We start from the raw sequence: 16,428 nt of genomic DNA, 5'->3' as shown, positions 1-16,428 counted from the left end.
AATCTATGCTTGACCCGAGGGTCCTCCTCGTCCCCCAAATTGAGAAGAATGTAAAGAAATGAAAAAAAGTCGATGAGGAAGGTAAGAAGAAATTCTGCCCCCCTGATATTCCCCTAAGAATTTCCATCGTGGCAGAGAACTCAGGATCAAGGAAGGATCCCTTCCTCTCTATCAAGCTTCCCCTCTAATTTGGGGGTGACCCCCAGAGTGCATCGCTGTGCAAAAATGTTGGGGAAGAGGGAAATAGCGGAAGTCGAAGGTTCCGCGTTGCCCTTTTAAGCGCCCTCCACCAACCCCCCCCAACCCCACCGCCTTAAGGTGTCCGCGGCCCCTTTAAGGCGCAGGGCATTGTGGGTGCGGGGAGTGGAATTTTGGAACGAAATGTAGCAAAGAGAAGTACAGTAGTAAGAGTAACATTGTAGCTGCTGCCGGCCGAGGGGGCGCGCCGGGGAGGGGACGCCGCACCCTCTTTCTGCCGCACGGACCCCCCGAGCAGAACCCCAGAGGGAAGAGGCGCCCGAGGACCCGCCCCGGCCCTGTCCACGTTCCCCCCCAGGAAGCCGGACTCTATGGGGCGGGACCCTGGGGGAGACTGAGCAGAACCTAGAGCCAGCGCTGAATCTCTGAACCCCGAGCCAGGGGCGCCCCGGGAGCACCTAGCCCGTGGGCGCTCCGCCCGCCCGCCGAGCAGCCATGAGGTGAGCCTCCAACTGCCTCCAGACCGTTCCCTGGCCGGCGCGGGCTCCTGCCGCCCTGCCTTTGTCCCCTCCTCCCCCCAGCTTGGTCCCGGTTGGAATTTGGGGACTGGGCACTGGGCGCCTCGGATTTGAGGCCGAGCCCCCTTGGACGAGCTCCAAACACTGACCACTTCCCCTTGACTCTCAAGGCTCTAGGTGGTGCCGTGAGATTCTCCTGGGAGCCCTTAGGTTTGGGGGCGCTCCGAGGACTCCCGAAATTTTTTAAGACTTTTCAGAGAACCTCCAAGTTGGCAAATAATCCCTGCAGAGAAGCTAGGGGTTAGGCAGGACTCAGACTGCCCCCAAATCTCAACCTGGCCCTGAGAGGGATTATGGGGGGCCGGTTTGGGAATCCCCTGGGACCTGGAAGAGAGATTGAGACGTAGAGCTTGGTTTTCGGGGTCCCCCTATACATGGCGCTGGAAATTCTTCCCACGAGGGACTTTGCTCATTAACTTAGGGGGTACCTAACCCCTAAATTTGGGCGGTTCATCCCCCTGTGAAGGAGGTTGATGTGGACGGATCCAGGGACCCAGACGCAGTCTGGAGGGTCTGGTTGGGACTCCCGTTCCTCGCCGCTCCCCACCCACAATGTGCTTAAAACAGGCTGTGCCTAGGAGGGAGCGAGCGCTCTGTGCCGAGGGCGCCTCCCCGGCCCCGGCCCGAAGGGCGGCCCCTCTCCCCGACCTGCGCGGCCCTGGAGAGGGAGGGGGCGCGGCAGCTGGGGGAAGAGGGGCCTTTGTCTAACTGACTCACCTGTCGAGACAGCTGGTGTGTGTGTGTGTGTGTAGTGGGGGGGAGGCGGGCTGAGAGTGCCGTGGGCCGGCTGCTTTCCCCACCACGGCGCCTCCCCCTTCTCTCAACACCGCCCCCCCTTACCCAGCCGTCCGGAGTTGTGCGGTTGGAGGAGGGGGCGTTGGAAAGCCTCAAGGTCATAGCCCTCTCCCTCTGGGACTCAGGCTTCCCAGGGAGTTCCAGCTATCTTCCCAGGAATTTAATCCTGAGTGGGGGGCCCAAGGGACCCAGGGATTTTGTTTTTCCCCGGAGCCTCCCTCAAAACTCCTGGGCTCACCTGAGGGCGGGGCCGGTGCAGACTGGGGGACCCGACTGGCCCTCCCCCTCATTCTCCCATCCTCCCCGGCCCCCCATAATCTCTCCCTTGAGGCCTGAGCCTGACAATACTATCTCCTTTCCTCTACTCTCTCAGAGACTTCCTGCTCCAAAGCCCCCAGCTTGAGGGGGAGGCCCCTGGGGGGCCGCTGGGGATTAACCCCCTGGGGCCCACATCCTCTCTCATCTGCCACGTTCCCTGCCCTTTGACATCTGGGTGGCATTCCTTTTTGTGGTCATTAGAGAATACCCCCTCCCACATTTGTTCCTTCTGCTGAAAAGGGATTGTTGGAAAATTTGGAACAATGGGGGCACCCACAGACACCCACAAGACTTCCTGCCTACTCTTACCGCCACTATAGCAACATCTCTAAAAGGTCTGCCCGGGAGAGAGGGCAGTTTTGGGGAGTCAGGCCCTGTTCCTTCACCTTCTTCCCGGGGGACTCTCCTCTCCTACTGCCCCCCAGCCCCGCCCCGTGCGCGCCTCCCCCCCCCCCCCCCGCCACCCGCGTTTCCGGTCCCAGGCATGGTGGAAGGCGTGGAAGGCGGATGGCGGATGTCCGAGTTAGTGCTGCCTCACTCACTGAGACCGTAAAAGGGCAGGAGCAATGTCTGGGCCAGCCTCCCGCCCCCGCCTCCCCCAGTCCCAGAGGCCCTGGCCCTCCCACAAGGCCCCCTGCTACTGCGAGCCGTGACCAAACCTCCTGTATCTCCTGGGGGGTGGGCAGAAGTTAGCTGATGCCTGTCCCAGCAGAGGGTTACTCCCATCTCCTGAAGGGTCTTCCCTGCTGATGGCCACACTAGCCTTCTTGGGCTGTGCCCCTACTCCCAGGACAGCTAGGATTCAAAAAGACCCACGGCCCTGTCTAGGGGCTGCTGGGGAAACTGAGGGAGGCTCAAAGAGAGAAAAGGCCTGGCCCAAGATCCCTCAGAAATTTCTAAGCAGTGTTGAGGCATGGGAGGGCACTGGGATCCCCTGATTTCTGGCTGGTTAGGCTGGAGACAGTCTTGGGGACAGTTGGAAGAGAGGCTGTAAAGATGGAAAATTACAGTTTTTTTTTTTTTCTCAGTTTGACAAATATTTGTTGAGTGTCTGCCGTGTCCGGGACTCTGCGCTGGAATTCTGGGAAGTGGGGCAGAGGTCTGAGACTCTAAGGGCAGAGGAGACTCTAGAACTTGGTTCATTTATTATTGTTTTTAATAATGAGAGACCATTTGATCAAGCAACTCCTTTGTGCCAGGCATTGTACCAGGTGCCTGATTCAAATTAATCCTCACGGCAATTGTAAGAGATTGATACTATTATGATCGTCCCCCTTTCCCAGATGGGAAAATTGAGGCACTGGGGAATTAAGCAGATTACCTATTAAAGTCAGTTTGGAAGTAGGCAAGATTGGATATGAACCAAAGCCTCTTTCCAGACTATTGTACTCTTAAAGAAAAGCAAAGTCAAACCTTTAGTGGCCTTAGCAAAAAACAAGTAACCTGCTTTTACTGTACAAACACTGAAGATAATGCTGATAAGCAAGAAGGAACCCAGTTACCTTCCTGTTCACTTATGGGGAACTGAGGCCTGTCAAGGAGGAGGGACTAGAGTGAACCCATAGAAGCCCTACAGACGCTATACCTGTGTTTCTATCCAGGGTTGCTTCAAAGATTTGTAGTTTGTAAAGGCTGTGTATCCCTGGGTCTTTGTGGGGTGGATTACAGTTTAAGGGGCTATCAGATGAAGGGGTAGAAGGAAGGGCAAACCTCTCAATGGGTAAATTTCAGTAAACCAGAGTGACTGTGCTTGATTGCCTCCCATGATGAGAGGCTCTCTCTTTCCTGTATGTATTGCTTCTTGGCTCCCTTATATGTTGTTTGTGTGCTTAGTCACTTGAGTCTGACTTTTTGTGACCCTTTGGACTGTAGCCCGCCAGGCTCCTCTGTCCATGGCATTCTCCAGGCAAGAATATTGGAGTGGGTTGCCATTTCCTTCTCCAGGGGATCTTCCCAACCCAGGGATCAAACCCATATCTCCTATGACTCCTGCATTGCAGGCAGATTCTTTACTCTCTGAGCCATCGGGGAAGCTCTCCCTTTTGGTCCTGTGCCAAATTCCAGGTCCTGCGCTTAAGGCTTTTCTTATCTCTTTCAATCCTTACCAAACCCCAGGGAGTTACGGTTTCCAGGGCTGGAAAGTGAGGCTTAGAGAGGTGAAGCCATGCAGCAAGGGGTTGACTTCAATTCTCCTTTACTGACCACATACTGGAGATTTCCAGAATGGGAGGGCTTGTGGGAGAGTTCTGGGCTGACTGGGGATTCAGGCTGTCTCATGTCAAATTGAGGCTGTGAGACCCCAGTGTTGAATTGAAAGTGTTAGTCGCTCAGTTGTGTCTTACTCTTTGCAACCCCATGGAGCCCGCCAGGCTCCTCTGTGATGGGATTTCCCAGGTAGGAATACTGGAGTGGGTAGCTATGCCCTTCTCCAAGGGATCTTCCCAACCCAGGGATCAAACCCGTGTCTCCTGCATTGCAGGCAGATTCTTTACCATCTGAGCCACCAGGGAAGCCCCCAGAGACCACTGGAATTAAGCAGACCTTATATGCATCTCACTCCCGGCTTCCTGGCTGTGAGATTTTTCCGATCTAGCTTTTTGTCTGGTTTATAGGTGGATTTTTTTTTTTTTTTTGTACTTAAGTAATGAATTAATTTTTTATAGGTAATACCAGCCCATGGTAAAACAAAGCAAAAAGAGAAGACATAATCAAGCAACTCAAGTGGGTAAACAGTGCGAACTGTCCACTTCCTGCCTCCTTTGTCAGACCCCCGGTGCCTCAGTGCCTCAGAGGCGAGCAGGGGAGGCTAGTCCCCTGAGAAGCAACCTCGCTTTTCACCACTCTGGGTGCAGAGGTATTTATATCCTCCCCAGCTTTTTTTTTTTTTTTTTTTAATCTCTCACACCACTTTATACCTTGCCTTAAAAAAAAAAAAATCAGCTTAGCTGTTTCCTCATCTTTAAATGAGGTTAAGAACATTGCGGGTGGGGAAGATCAGGACTTGGGTTCAAATATGAGCCCCTGTGCTTGTTTGCTGTGTGACCTGGGATGGCTGTCTTCACTCCTCTGTGGCCACAGTTCCTTGTCTGGAAAAAGGGTGTGCACTGAGGTCACTGTAAGGTTCACTGTGGCAGCTGGAGCTCCGTACCTGGAACGGTGTCTGGGACACAGACTAACCAATACATGTCAGCTGCTGTTAAAAAAAAAAAAAAAATTTCCTTTTTTTATAGACGGCTAATTTAACAACTCCTGGATACCTGCTAGGTTCTAGGCACGAGTCTAGGTTCTGAGAACACAGTAGTGAACAGAAAAGACAAAAATCCCCGCCCTTGTGGTCCTGACATTTTGGTGGGGGAGACAGATAGAGCCCTGATGAAACACCCAACGGTGTGTGCAGTGAGAGCTTTTCCAGGTAGGGTAGTCAGGGAGGGCTTCTCGGAAGAGGTGATGGCTAAGCAGAGGCCCGAAGGAGGTGAAAATCCAGGTTGAGGGAGAAAGGGAGCGCAGCCCTGAGGTGGAGATGTGTCTGGCATGTTGAAGTGGGGGCTAGAACGGCTGCTGGGGCCAGTCGAGGGGAGATCAGAGATCATACAGATCATGAAGGCCGCAGAGAGAACTTGGCCAGAATAAAAATTCTGCTGGGAGCTGCCAGCGGAGCTTCCAAGAAGAGGAGATACACAATCTGACTTGTGTTTTAACAGGATCCTTTTGCTGGAATGGGGATACCGTGGCTTGGAGAGGGACAAGACCAGTCCGGGGTCACTCGGCAAACACCCACAGCTCAGGCTAGTCCAGAGACTGAGCAGGGCAGGGGCTCTTGGAAAGAGCAAAGTGCAGCCAGGGTGGGGTAGCAACGAAGGCCCTGGGCACCTGGCCAGAGTCTGCCCTGGGTGTGGGTGGCAGGTGTGGGCGAGGCCTTAACCCTGCCCTGCCGGGGGCAGCGGAAGCCAGAAACAGCCCCTGAGGCTGCGCTTGTCTAGAACCAGCACCTGGTGCTTGGGGAGGGCCCGCACAGTCCGTGGTGGTGAAGACAGTGGACTTGGGGGCCAGGTGGCCTGGGTTCCCATCCTCGCTCTGCTGCCCGCTGGCTGTGTCACCATGGGTGAGTCACACAACCTCTCTGTGCCACTGTTTGCAGTCTTTGCATAATGAGGATGAAATAGCCCACCTGGAAGAGCTGCACTGAGAATAAAATGAGAGATCCGGAGAAAGGGCTGGGTGAAGTGCCTGACAAGAGGGAGCCCCCCTAATTATGCAAACCTGGGGGCTTAGCTCCCTGGCCTAAGAACTCGGATCTGGGTCAGCTGAGGGGGCTTTCCCTGCCTTGTCTTTTATAGTGTCACTGTCACGCTTCAGCCCCTAGCCCTGGTAGAGACAGAGCCATTGCGGGGTATAATTTATCTCCCCGGAAACCTCTGACCACCAACTTCCTCTTTTTAGGAAAAAGTCTGGTGGGGGGTGGGGCTGGGCAGGGACTAGTGCTTCCCCCTGGTTTGTGGGTGACCTTGGCCAAGTCACTTCCCGTCTGGGAGCCTGAGTTTCCCCACTGAGAGAGGAGGGCATTGAACCTTTCCAGAAGGACTGGTGAGGGGTGGAGGAGGGCCCTTCGGTGCCTGTTCAGAGTGCCCAGGGAAGGGATGCTGACAGTTACTCAGCACTCATGCCAGGCACCACGCCAAGCATTCTACATGCCCAGACTCTTACTTCTCCCACTGCCCTGGGAGGTGGGGTCTGTCATTTCCCCAGTTTGCGGGCAAAGAAGATGACTTCTGTGGGAAGGTTGCTCGCCTGAGTCACATGGAGTAGGTGGCCCAGCGGGGGTTTGAACCTACGTCTGTGGATATCAGATCCTGAACCCTGAGCTGCGTTACTGAGCCCCCTCCCTGCAGGGCTAAGTCAGATGTCATCTCCTCCAGGAAGTCTTCTCTGATTCAAAGGCTGGGGCAGGCCCTGCTTCTGGGCAACCCCAGGCCTGGTCTTGGATTATCACCATGTGCGGACAGCACAGTCCCTTGCGATGCTCCCCTGCCCTGCAGGGTGGGGCCGGGGCTGTCTGGGTCACTGCCGGACACAGAGCAGGGAGTGTCTGCTGATGGCCGTTGGCGCCAGGGGGCGGGGGAGGGCGGGTGGTGCCGGATGGATGGGGTGGGCAGCAGGAAGGGGAAGAGCCTGGGATCTTGCATCGGTCCCCAACTTGCTGCAAGCCTCACCCTTCACCTCCCTGAGCCTCAGCTTCCTCCTCCACAGTGGGGAATGGGGGCAGGAAGGTCCAAGCCTCCCAGCAGAGACAGGGAAACTGAGGCTCCAGGCGCATCGGGCAGGGGCTTGTTCCCAGTGCTGCCCAGGACACCTGCTCTGTCCCTTGCATCCGCTTCTCCCGGGCCCCCTCCTCCAGCTCTCATGCCACATCTCTGTCTCTCGGTCCATCTCAGTCCTCTCTGTCTGCCTGTTTGTCTGCTCTCTGCCTTTGCCTCTCTTCTCCCCATTACTACTTTCAGTCCATCTCCCCTGTAACAATCTGACCCCCTTTCTTACCTCTCTCTCCCCATCGTCAGTCTGTATGTTTGTCTCTTCCAGCAGGTCTGACTCTTCTTCTTCCTGTCTCTTGCTCCCCATTTGACTGTCTGTCTCTTTCCTTGTCTGTCTCACATCCCCCGGTTTGTCTTATTTGTCTGTCTCTCCCGGTGTGTCTTTCGCCGTCCCACCTGTCTTTTTCTCCTCCAGTCTCCCTGTCTGGGTCTCTCCGAGGGCCTGTCCTCAGCCCTCTCTCTCGGTCTGTCTTCCTCTTCGTGGGTCCCCTATTCCTGGCACACTGGCTTTGCATCTCCGAATCTCCCAGGGGAACGAGAAGGCGACCGGCCCCTGGGGGGAGGATGCCAGGCTCCCCACAGCTAACTGGCCTCTCTCCCTTTTGCCCGCCTGCCTCTCTGCAGCGAGACGGTTGTGTGCACCAGCCGGGCCACGGTGATGCTCTATGATGACAGCAACAAACGCTGGCTGCCCGCCGGCACGGGCCCGCAGGCCTTCAGCCGCGTCCAGATCTATCACAACCCCACCGCCAACTCCTTCCGGGTGGTCGGCCGCAAGATGCAGCCGGACCAGCAGGTGAGGCTCCCCTCCTCCTCACCCCCTCTGCCTGTGGGGCCTCACCACCGCTCACCCACTTCTCCCCTACCCCTCTCCCACCAGGTGGTCATCAACTGTGCCATCGTCCGGGGTGTCAAGTATAACCAGGCCACCCCCAACTTCCACCAGTGGCGCGATGCCCGGCAGGTCTGGGGCCTCAACTTTGGCAGCAAGGAGGATGCCACGCAGTTTGCCAACGGCATGGCCAGCGCCCTAGAGGCCTTGGAAGGTTAGAGACAGCGGGCGGAGGGGACCATTGAGCCCTGCGGTGGGGCCTGGGGCCACCCCTTTACCACTCGGCCTCAGTATACTCATCTGAAAACAGGGCTCATTCACTGCTGCTATGGAGAGTTACTGGGCTGACCAGAAAGCTCATTCAGGTTTTTCCGATGTTACAGAGAAACCCACGTGGATTTTTTTGGCCATCCCAATTCTGTGGGCTCCTCTTTGCCCCAGTTGCACCCACATGTCAAACGCATGGTTCCTAAGAGCCCATTTTGCTCCATGAATTTTTACACTTGCACACTCCTGTGTGACCGCCTCCCAGATCAAGATAGAAATATTTCAGGCCTCCGGGGGGTTTCCTTTGCCCTTTCTTCAGGTAACCATTAGACTGACTGACGTCATTGTCAGTTAGTTTTCAAGCCACAATGTTAAGAAAAAACTTGCAGTTGGTATTTCTTAAACTGGAATGTGCCTGCGAGTCATCTAGGAAAAAATGCAGATTCTGAATCAGGTAGGTGGGCCAAGGCCGGAGCCTCTGTGCTTCCTGCGAGCTCCCTGATGATGCCAAAGTTGACCGGTCCATAAAGAGCGCTTTGAGGAGCAACAGTTTTAGGTGGCGGCTGTGCGTCTAGGTTCGCAGGTTGTCAAATGGTGGAGGCATTTGCTTCTAGGAGCAACTTCAGCGGCAGTCTGAAGCACAAGAAATACACGGGAGCGGGAGGCCTGGGGCTGGGTGAGGAGGGGGCTGTCAGCCTCTTCTGAGCTCTCAGGTAGGGGGGTCTGAGCAGCTGTGACTGTGCGTTAAGAGCCTGGATTCTGGAATCTGCCTGAATTCAAGTCTTGTCCCTGCTAATTCCCATCTGCAGGCCTTGGGGTGGGTGACCCCCTTCTCTGGGCCTTGGCTGTCCTGCCTGTGATCTGGGTATCCTTCCAGTGCCCACCACCTGTCAGCTCAGTCAGGGGAAGCGGGTGCCAACCCTCCTCATAGGGTACCTGGAGGCCCCTCGGGAGCGTGCCAAGGGGTGGGGCTGGCTTCCGTGTGACTCACTAGCCTTTACTCTCACTTCCAGGAGGTGGGCCCCTGCCCCCGCCACCACCTACAGCGCCTCCCACCTGGTCTGCCCAGAATGGCCCCTCGCCAGAGGAGATGGAGCAGCAGAAAAGGTGGGGCCGGTCCCCGGTGGGAAACCCTCCCCCAGCCAGAGTTCTAGGTGGTTCCAGAACCCCTGACGCCTAGAATTAAGACCTCTCCAACTTTCAATTTTCAGAATGTTCCAACTCCCAGGGGACTAGAAATCCACATCTTTAAGAACCACTCCCCCGCCACTTGGAGTTTGAAAAACTCCTGATGCCCAGAGTTACAGAACCCTTCAAATCTCAGTCCCCTGGACTCACAGAGTCCAGAACTGGGTTTTTTAAAGGATCTTGGGCGTTTTGTGATTCCTGATGGTCTGATGACTAGATCGCTCACATCCTGGTCTCACCCTTTCCCTGCCCTCACCACCCCACCCCCGAGCCCTTTCCTGGGCCCCTGGGAGATAGAAGAAATGAGCGGGGCTTAGGAACCAGCCCTGCCGGACACCTCTGAGAGGCAATCCGGGAGGTTGCTGGCCATCTGGGGGCCCTGAGTGATAGCCACTCGCCCTCCCTCCCCAGGCAGCAGCAGTCAGAGCTCATGGAGCGGGAGCGCAGAGCCTCCAACGCAGGTGATTGCTCAAATGGCCTCAGGGGTCAGGGGACCGCCCCAGAGGAGGGGGTGGGCCAGCCGGACAACAAAGAATGAAGCTTCTCTCTTAGCACCCCTCCTGTTTTGTTTTTCTTACAGGAGGCCCGCCTGCTGCCTCAGCTGGGGCACCACCACCGCCCCCAGGACCTCCCCCTCCTCCGGGTCCACCCCCACCCCCTGGTCTCTCCTCCTCAGGGGTCTCGGCTGCCACGCAGGGAGCAGGGGGAGGCCCACCCCCGGCACCCCCTCTCCCTACAGCACAAGGCCCCAGTGGTGGAGGGACTGGGGCCCCCAGCCTGGCCTCAGCCATTGCTGGTGCCAAACTCAGGAAAGTTAGCAAGGTGAGGGGTAGGCGCAGTGGGTGTGGGGTGATGGGTCTGATATAATAATGGAATGAGGCCAGAGTTGCCTGGGAGCCTCACAGGAGGGCTGGGAGGCCCCCCCGTAAAGCCCTCTCTTCTCTGTAATTTCTCCAGCAGGAAGAGGCTTCAGCGGGGCCTGTGGCCCCCAAAGCTGAGAGCAGTCGAAGCACGGGTGGAGGCCTCATGGAAGAGATGAACGCCATGCTGGCCCGGAGGTGAGCCTGAGCCCAGAGCTCTCAATGGTCGTGGAAAGCTCTCAAAACAAACCCCTCAGCCCAGCAGTTATCACCTGGAGATTCCGGTTCAGTTGGACCAGGTGTGGGGAGGGCTCAGATTCCTGGTTAGTTTGTTTCTTTGGGTGAAAGTTCATCCTTTGATAGCCAGGTTTGAGATATACTGATGGGGACTGCATTCTCCTGAGATGGCTGAGGTTTGCAACCCCCTAGGTAGCCTCTGGAATGTCTGGAACTCAGAATTTTAGGACCTTAGATGACCTAGCCTCAGAAGCTGGGGACTCTGCCCTAAGAATTTTGTGATTCCCAAATGCAGGAATCCTAAACGCCACCCCCACCCCCTCATTCGCGAACAGCACCCTCTTTAACTTCTAAAATTAAAATGTGCTTAGCCTTGATGAATTCCAGAAGCCTGCACCCTAGGACCCACTTTTCCAGAACCCTGGGGAAGGGAACTGTTGAGTGGCTGAGAGAGGACAGAAGCCATCTGTTTCTGCCTTTCTCTCCCGCAGAAGGAAAGCCACGCAAGTTGGGGAGAAACCCGCCAAGGATGAATCTGCCAATGTGAGTTAAGGACCCTTCCTGCCTAATACACCTTAGGATATACCATTAGAGTAGGAATATTGGGGCGGGGGCTGTGATAGGGATTGGCTGTGTTTGAAGGTGGAGGAAGAAAAGGAGCAGAATGGCCATGTCTGGCTCGTGACAGTTTTATTTCCCACCAGCAGGAGGAGTCAGACGCCAGAGTCCCAGCCCACAGTGGTGAGTGAGAGCCCAGTCTAGTCACAGGAACTACAAGTCCCAGGATGCCCTCTTCTCATATATAACACACCTTCATGGGAAAATCTGTACAGATAATTCTGGGGATTGTAGTCTGAGATGGTTCTTTGAATGGGGGCTGATGAGGCTCGGGAAGAAAGGCTGAGGCAGGGCATTCCTTGTTCCTGATCTTTTTGACTTATTGTCTGTCCCACAGAATCTGTGCGGAGACCCTGGGAGAAGAACAGCACAACCTTGCCAAGGTGGGCCATCAATACTGGGGCCCTACCCCCAGAAAGAGTCGGACTTGCCAAATTTGTAGGGAGGAACACAGTGTGACCCCTGGAATGGGAGGCAGGGGAGGCAGACCCTCTCTCTAACCTTGTTTCTGCCCCACACCATGCCACCTCTCCCAGGATGAAGTCGTCTTCTTCAGTGACCACTTCCGAGGCCCACCCCGCTACGCCTAGTTCCAGTGACGAGTCAGACCTGGAGAGGGTGAAACAGGTAGGGGAGGGGACTGGGGGTGAGGCTCAGGGGATAGAAAGGAGATCTGGGTCTAGACTCTGCCACTGACCTGCTATGTGATTCTAGAAAAGGCCTTGGAACCCTCAGCTTCCCAGTCTGAAAACTGGAGAAATTGGATCGTGTCAGGGATGACAGACCCCATAACCACCTTGTCCAATGCCCATGACAGACCTTACTAATCTATCACTGCATTCATTCCTGATGAGTATCCAGAATCTTTTTCAGCACACTGGCTGCAGACATTTATCACCAACCAGAGTTGGCAGGAGACTGGAATGTCTTATTTGCCAGCCCTGGTACTGAATGTTCTCCAGTACTTTTTTCTCTGGCTCAGAGGATCCAGAATTCTCCCCTAGAAATCTCAGTCACTTTATGGCCTGGCCAGTGATGTCATAGTGTGTGTGTGATACGGGTCTTGACCCTCCTTCCTCTGGCCCCTCAGTCATTAAACGGGGGATTCACTTCTGCAAGTCCAGGTACTCTTCCTCATTGGTTGTACCCCCATTATTTTCAGGAGCTTCTGGAAGAGGTGAGGAAGGAATTGCAGAAAGTGAAAGAGGAAATAATTGAAGGTGAGGTGTTTTCCTTTTTAAACATGTATTTATTTTGGAGGCATGGTGTCCCCTGGAAAGCCCTTGTTTTGGAAGGGAGAAGGGGAAGAGGCTCTGCCCCTGACCTCTGCCCACTGTTTCTTTCCAGCCTTTGTTCAGGAGCTGAGGAAGCGGGGTGCCCCCTGACCACAGGGCCCCAGAAAATCCAGTTTCTCCTTTCCGCACACCCCCTCTGCCTGTCACCCTGCTTTCCCTGCCTCAACTCGACTTGGAATTGGCTGAAGTCTACACAGGAATGCATCTTCCCCACTCCCTATGTCACTTGGAAAATTCCAAGGGGGTGTGGCTTCCCCAGCACCACGCCCACACCCATATTGGCTGCTGATTGGCTGGGGAAGCCCCCACCCTTTGTTCCCTTTGGTCCTTCCCCTCTGCCATCCCCTTGGGGCTGGTTCCTCTGCTGGGGATGTACCAAGTAACCCCACAGTAAGGGGGAAGGAAGGAGGGAATTTCACATTCCCTTGTAGATTCACTTTAACGCTTAATGCCTTTGAAGTTTTGTTTTTTAAGAAAAAAAAGTATATATATATATATATTTAGGTTTGTTGCGGGGGGAGGAAATTTTTTTTTCTCTTTGGTTTTGATAAAATGGGATGTGGGAGTTTTTAAATGCTGTGCCCCTGGCTTGTCCCATTTGGGACAGCTGTGTAAGGAGGGTTGTCCCACCAGGCTGGGGGTGCCTCCCCTTACCCCAGGGACCGACCTCCCTTCCCTCTGGCTCCTTCCCCTTTTCTATGAGGAATTAAGATGCTGTAACTTTTTGGAACCTCAGTTTTTTGGTTTTTTATTTGGGTAGGTTTTGGGGTCTAGGCCATTTTTACCCCCTGGGGATAAACAAGATAAGGGGGAAAGGAATAGGGGAGGAAACCTCTCCTCTTACCTTCACCTTTAGCTTCTTGGAAATGGGCCCCTGTGGAATAAATCTGCCAGTTTTTATAAATGCTAAGATTTCTGGCGTCATTTGACTAGCTGCTCTCATGAGGATGGGCATGTCCCTCCCGCCCTCAGTAATCCACCTTCCCTCACTTTCCTCCTTCCCACCAGAACCTGCTCCTCTGCCCCCTCTTGCTTCCCAGTGCCCCTCAACAGGCAGCTTCCTTAGTCCTTTCCACCCAGCCCTAAAGAAAGCCAAGGGCATCCCTCATTGACCGTTTGCCCTTGGGCCAGACCCTTGGGTTCTCCTGGACCTCAGTGTCTCGGTCTGGGAAAGGACTCAAAGGATGACTCAGGCAGGGCTCCTCCCACCGGGAACCCTTCCAGCTTCTACTTTTAGTGAGCCTTGTACCCATTTGGCAGATGTACATTATGGTTTTCAAGACACTTTCTTAAGATGACTTTTTCCCCCCAGAGCTCCTTTAATTATTATAATATTTACAGTCTTAAAAAGTAGAATTCAGGAATCAGAGGTCATACACACCCCCTTCAGTGGTTCATTGGGTGGGCAGGGGGTAGGTGAGGTAGGTAACAGCCTGGTGGAATTATTCCATTCTGTTGGAGGTAGGGAACTTCAGGGCTGAGGGGCAGACTTCAGTGGCAGAAGACTTTGCATGAAGGTGGGTGGTAACTGAGTGTCCAGTTCAAAGGCAGGAAGTAAGGGGGAATCCCTGAGTACTCTGAAGGGCAGATTTGGATGGAGGAAAGGGTGGAAGGGGAGATCCACTTAAAGAGGGGAGGACCCCAGTCAGGATACCAATGGTGGACTAAATATAGGAGACACAGAGTGACTCAGAAGAGCTGATGCATGCCAAGATCCATCCTATTCCTAATCCCCTAAAAGAGTGAGGTAGATGGAAGGTCATGGGGTCAGGAAGTCCATCAGAGGTTTCTATATTTCCACTACAATGTTCTGTACCAGTGGAGAAGCGGGAAAAGGTAGATGGGGGTCCCAGGAAGAGGACCACTCCTCAGGTAGGTTGAAGATGTGTGATAAAATGAGAGATGGTGTAGTGGTGGGTGGGTGGGGTCCAATGGAAGACACCGCTTCTCCATTCCAAAGTGCTAAACCAGTGGAGTAGGGGGTGGAGGTTTGGGCTGGAACGCTTCACCAGTGGATGGGGGAGTCCCAGTAGAAGGTACCCCTCACTGGGCAGGTTAGTAGGGAGGTGACCAAAGGCCTGGTTGGATCAACCCCTGTCCAGGATCCCGACTGCCCCTAAAGGGGCCTGGTGGTATTAGCTGGGCCGGTTCAGGGAGGGATAGTGCAGACAGACATACCAGCCCAGACTTCAGTCCTGTCCGAGACCTGGGTCTGGCGGCCCCTCATCCCTTGGTGTGGGCTCTTCCTGGGGCGCCGGCGGCAGGTCCTGGACGCAGAGCTGGGCGCGCACCTCTCGCATCTGCGCCTGCAGCTCCTCCAGGGCGCCCGGCGGCGGCGCCGCCTGCACCTGCGCCTGCAGGGCCTCCAGCACCAGCGCCAGGTGGTCCACCTCGTCCCGCATCGCGTCCCAGGCGGCGAGCTGCTCTCCCTCCTTGCGACGCTGTTGCGTCTTTTGTCGCGAGTACTCCAGCACCAGGCAGCCGCAGGCCACCAAGAAGATGGTGGCCTCGCCCAGCAGCTCGGCGCCCAGCTCCGCAGCTGCCTCCTCGTTCAACGGCTTGATGGTTTCCGCATTGAAGCCCATGAGGCGCATCTTGGCCCGCATCTCGACCCAGTGGTACACTGCAGGGGAAGAGAGGGGTCAGGGATCTTGGCTAGGACCGCAAGCCCTGCCCCTCGATGCTCAGTGTTCCTGTCGGAGCAATGGGGACGCAGCGGCCAGAATCGCGAGCGCTAGTGGGAAATGGGCGCCTTAACCAAGACCGGCGCCGGGCCTCGCAGTTACCTGACCAGAAGTGGCCTTGAGGGCATTATTTTGAAAACGTCCAGAAGGTTCTGGTTAACTACTGCAGATGAGAATTGCTGCCCTGGAGGGGAGGTCCAGGGTGTGGGGCAGCATCTCTAGGGGAAGGTGAGTGGTCATAAGTCCAGGGCAGGTGTAAACCTTGCTCCTGCCCCACCCCCAACCCACCAGCCAGGCTCCTTCCCTCTCCCCAAAGGTGGAGCTGATGGTGATGCACTCCATCCGGAAGTGAGTTCAGTGTGGGGTTTGGGGCTTTGTACAGAGCTCAGGGCTGGGGCTCCTGCTCTAATGCCAACTTCTTCCTTATCTGATCACTTGTGTGAACAAGAGTTATCACCATTGTCCTTGTTTGTCAATGCAAGAGTGGCCTAGAGTTGATATTTAAGCCTGAATCCCTGCAGTAATAATTAATACTCATCCATTGATACAAGAACTGATGGGGAAAATAAGGTTCCTTGGGCTCATTAAGGGATGAATTTCTGAAAACATTTATACTTGACCCTTGCCAACCATCCTCCACAGCAATCAGGCTGACCTAATAAGGCTTTTTTTTTTTTTTTGCAAGTTAGAAGAATAACATGCACGTGGTGGGGGGGATCATTTAGATCACACAGAAGTGAGTAAATTGTAAGACAAAAGTCCATCTTTCCACCTCCAGTTTTGGTCCTCCTAGTCCTCAAAGGTTAACCACTTTTTTTTTTTTGGTCACACTCTGACTGGCGGATCTCAGTTTCCTGACCAGGCATTGAACCCAGGCCACATCAACGAAAGCATGGAATCCTAATCATCTGACCACCGGGGAACTCCAAAGGTTGACCGCTTTTGATCTTTTTCTGTTAACATTTGTTAAGCAAAACATGATAAGGACTAGCCGTAAAGAAAAAGTTTGACACACTGGAATGCTCTGAAATTCATTCCTGTTTGATGCCCCAGAGGGTAATTCCCTGGCAATCTAGTAGTTAAGACTCCATGCATCCAATGCTTCGGGTCCTGGTCTGATCCCTGGTGGGGGAACTAAGTTTCCACATGCTGACCCAATGTGATCAAAAAAGAAAAAAAGTGGGGGGAAAGACACAAGCAAGAGAAAGAAAAGGCAAGTTCCAGACTTGGAGAAGCCATTTGCACCATA

General features: G+C 54.6%; 2 protein-coding genes across 4 annotated transcripts in view; one reads left to right on the top strand and one right to left on the bottom strand.

Annotated features, from left to right (window-relative positions):
• The first annotated feature begins 359 nt into the window (after nucleotides 1-359).
• Nucleotides 360-13,405, top strand: VASP (vasodilator stimulated phosphoprotein). 3 transcript variants are annotated; one of them, XM_027515455.1, is made up of 13 exons: nucleotides 360-698; nucleotides 7,823-7,994; nucleotides 8,079-8,244; nucleotides 9,311-9,404; nucleotides 9,897-9,946; nucleotides 10,066-10,307; nucleotides 10,446-10,543; nucleotides 11,074-11,125; nucleotides 11,287-11,323; nucleotides 11,538-11,583; nucleotides 11,737-11,827; nucleotides 12,363-12,420; nucleotides 12,548-13,405. In XM_027515455.1, the coding sequence occupies exons 1-13, from the start codon at nucleotides 694-696 to the stop codon at nucleotides 12,583-12,585; spliced, it is 1,149 nt and encodes a 382-aa protein (XP_027371256.1). In that variant the 5' UTR covers nucleotides 360-693; the 3' UTR covers nucleotides 12,586-13,405. The 3 variants fall into 3 exon arrangements, with proteins under 3 accessions (XP_027371256.1, XP_027371257.1, XP_027371255.1); XM_027515456.1 differs by having other exon boundaries at nucleotides 10,443-10,543; nucleotides 11,290-11,323; XM_027515454.1 differs by having other exon boundaries at nucleotides 362-698; nucleotides 10,443-10,543.
• OPA3 (OPA3, outer mitochondrial membrane lipid metabolism regulator) overlaps nucleotides 12,972-16,428 on the bottom strand; it is a 67,731-nt gene continuing 64,274 nt past the window's right edge. Inside the window, exon 2 of the mRNA XM_027515457.1 lies at nucleotides 12,972-15,118. Within this exon, the coding sequence (XP_027371258.1) occupies nucleotides 14,685-15,118 (434 nt within the window). The 3' untranslated portion in view covers nucleotides 12,972-14,684. The remainder of the gene's footprint in view (nucleotides 15,119-16,428) is intronic.

The sequence above is a fragment of the Bos indicus x Bos taurus genome, chromosome 18, assembly GCF_003369695.1.
Source record: "Bos indicus x Bos taurus breed Angus x Brahman F1 hybrid chromosome 18, Bos_hybrid_MaternalHap_v2.0, whole genome shotgun sequence".
NCBI classification, from domain to species: domain Eukaryota; kingdom Metazoa; phylum Chordata; class Mammalia; order Artiodactyla; family Bovidae; genus Bos; species Bos indicus x Bos taurus.
Note: the sequence above shows the minus strand (reverse complement) of the source record. Positions and strands in the feature narration are given on the sequence as shown.

Excerpts from the sequence above, each read along its gene's own strand:
- VASP (XM_027515454.1), top strand. Across the intron at positions 11,126-11,286 it reads CCAAGGATGAATCTGCCAAT|CAGGAGGAGTCAGACGCCAG; the intron begins GTGAGTTAAGGA and ends ATTTCCCACCAG. Across the intron at positions 12,421-12,547 it reads GAAAGAGGAAATAATTGAAG|CCTTTGTTCAGGAGCTGAGG; the intron begins GTGAGGTGTTTT and ends GTTTCTTTCCAG.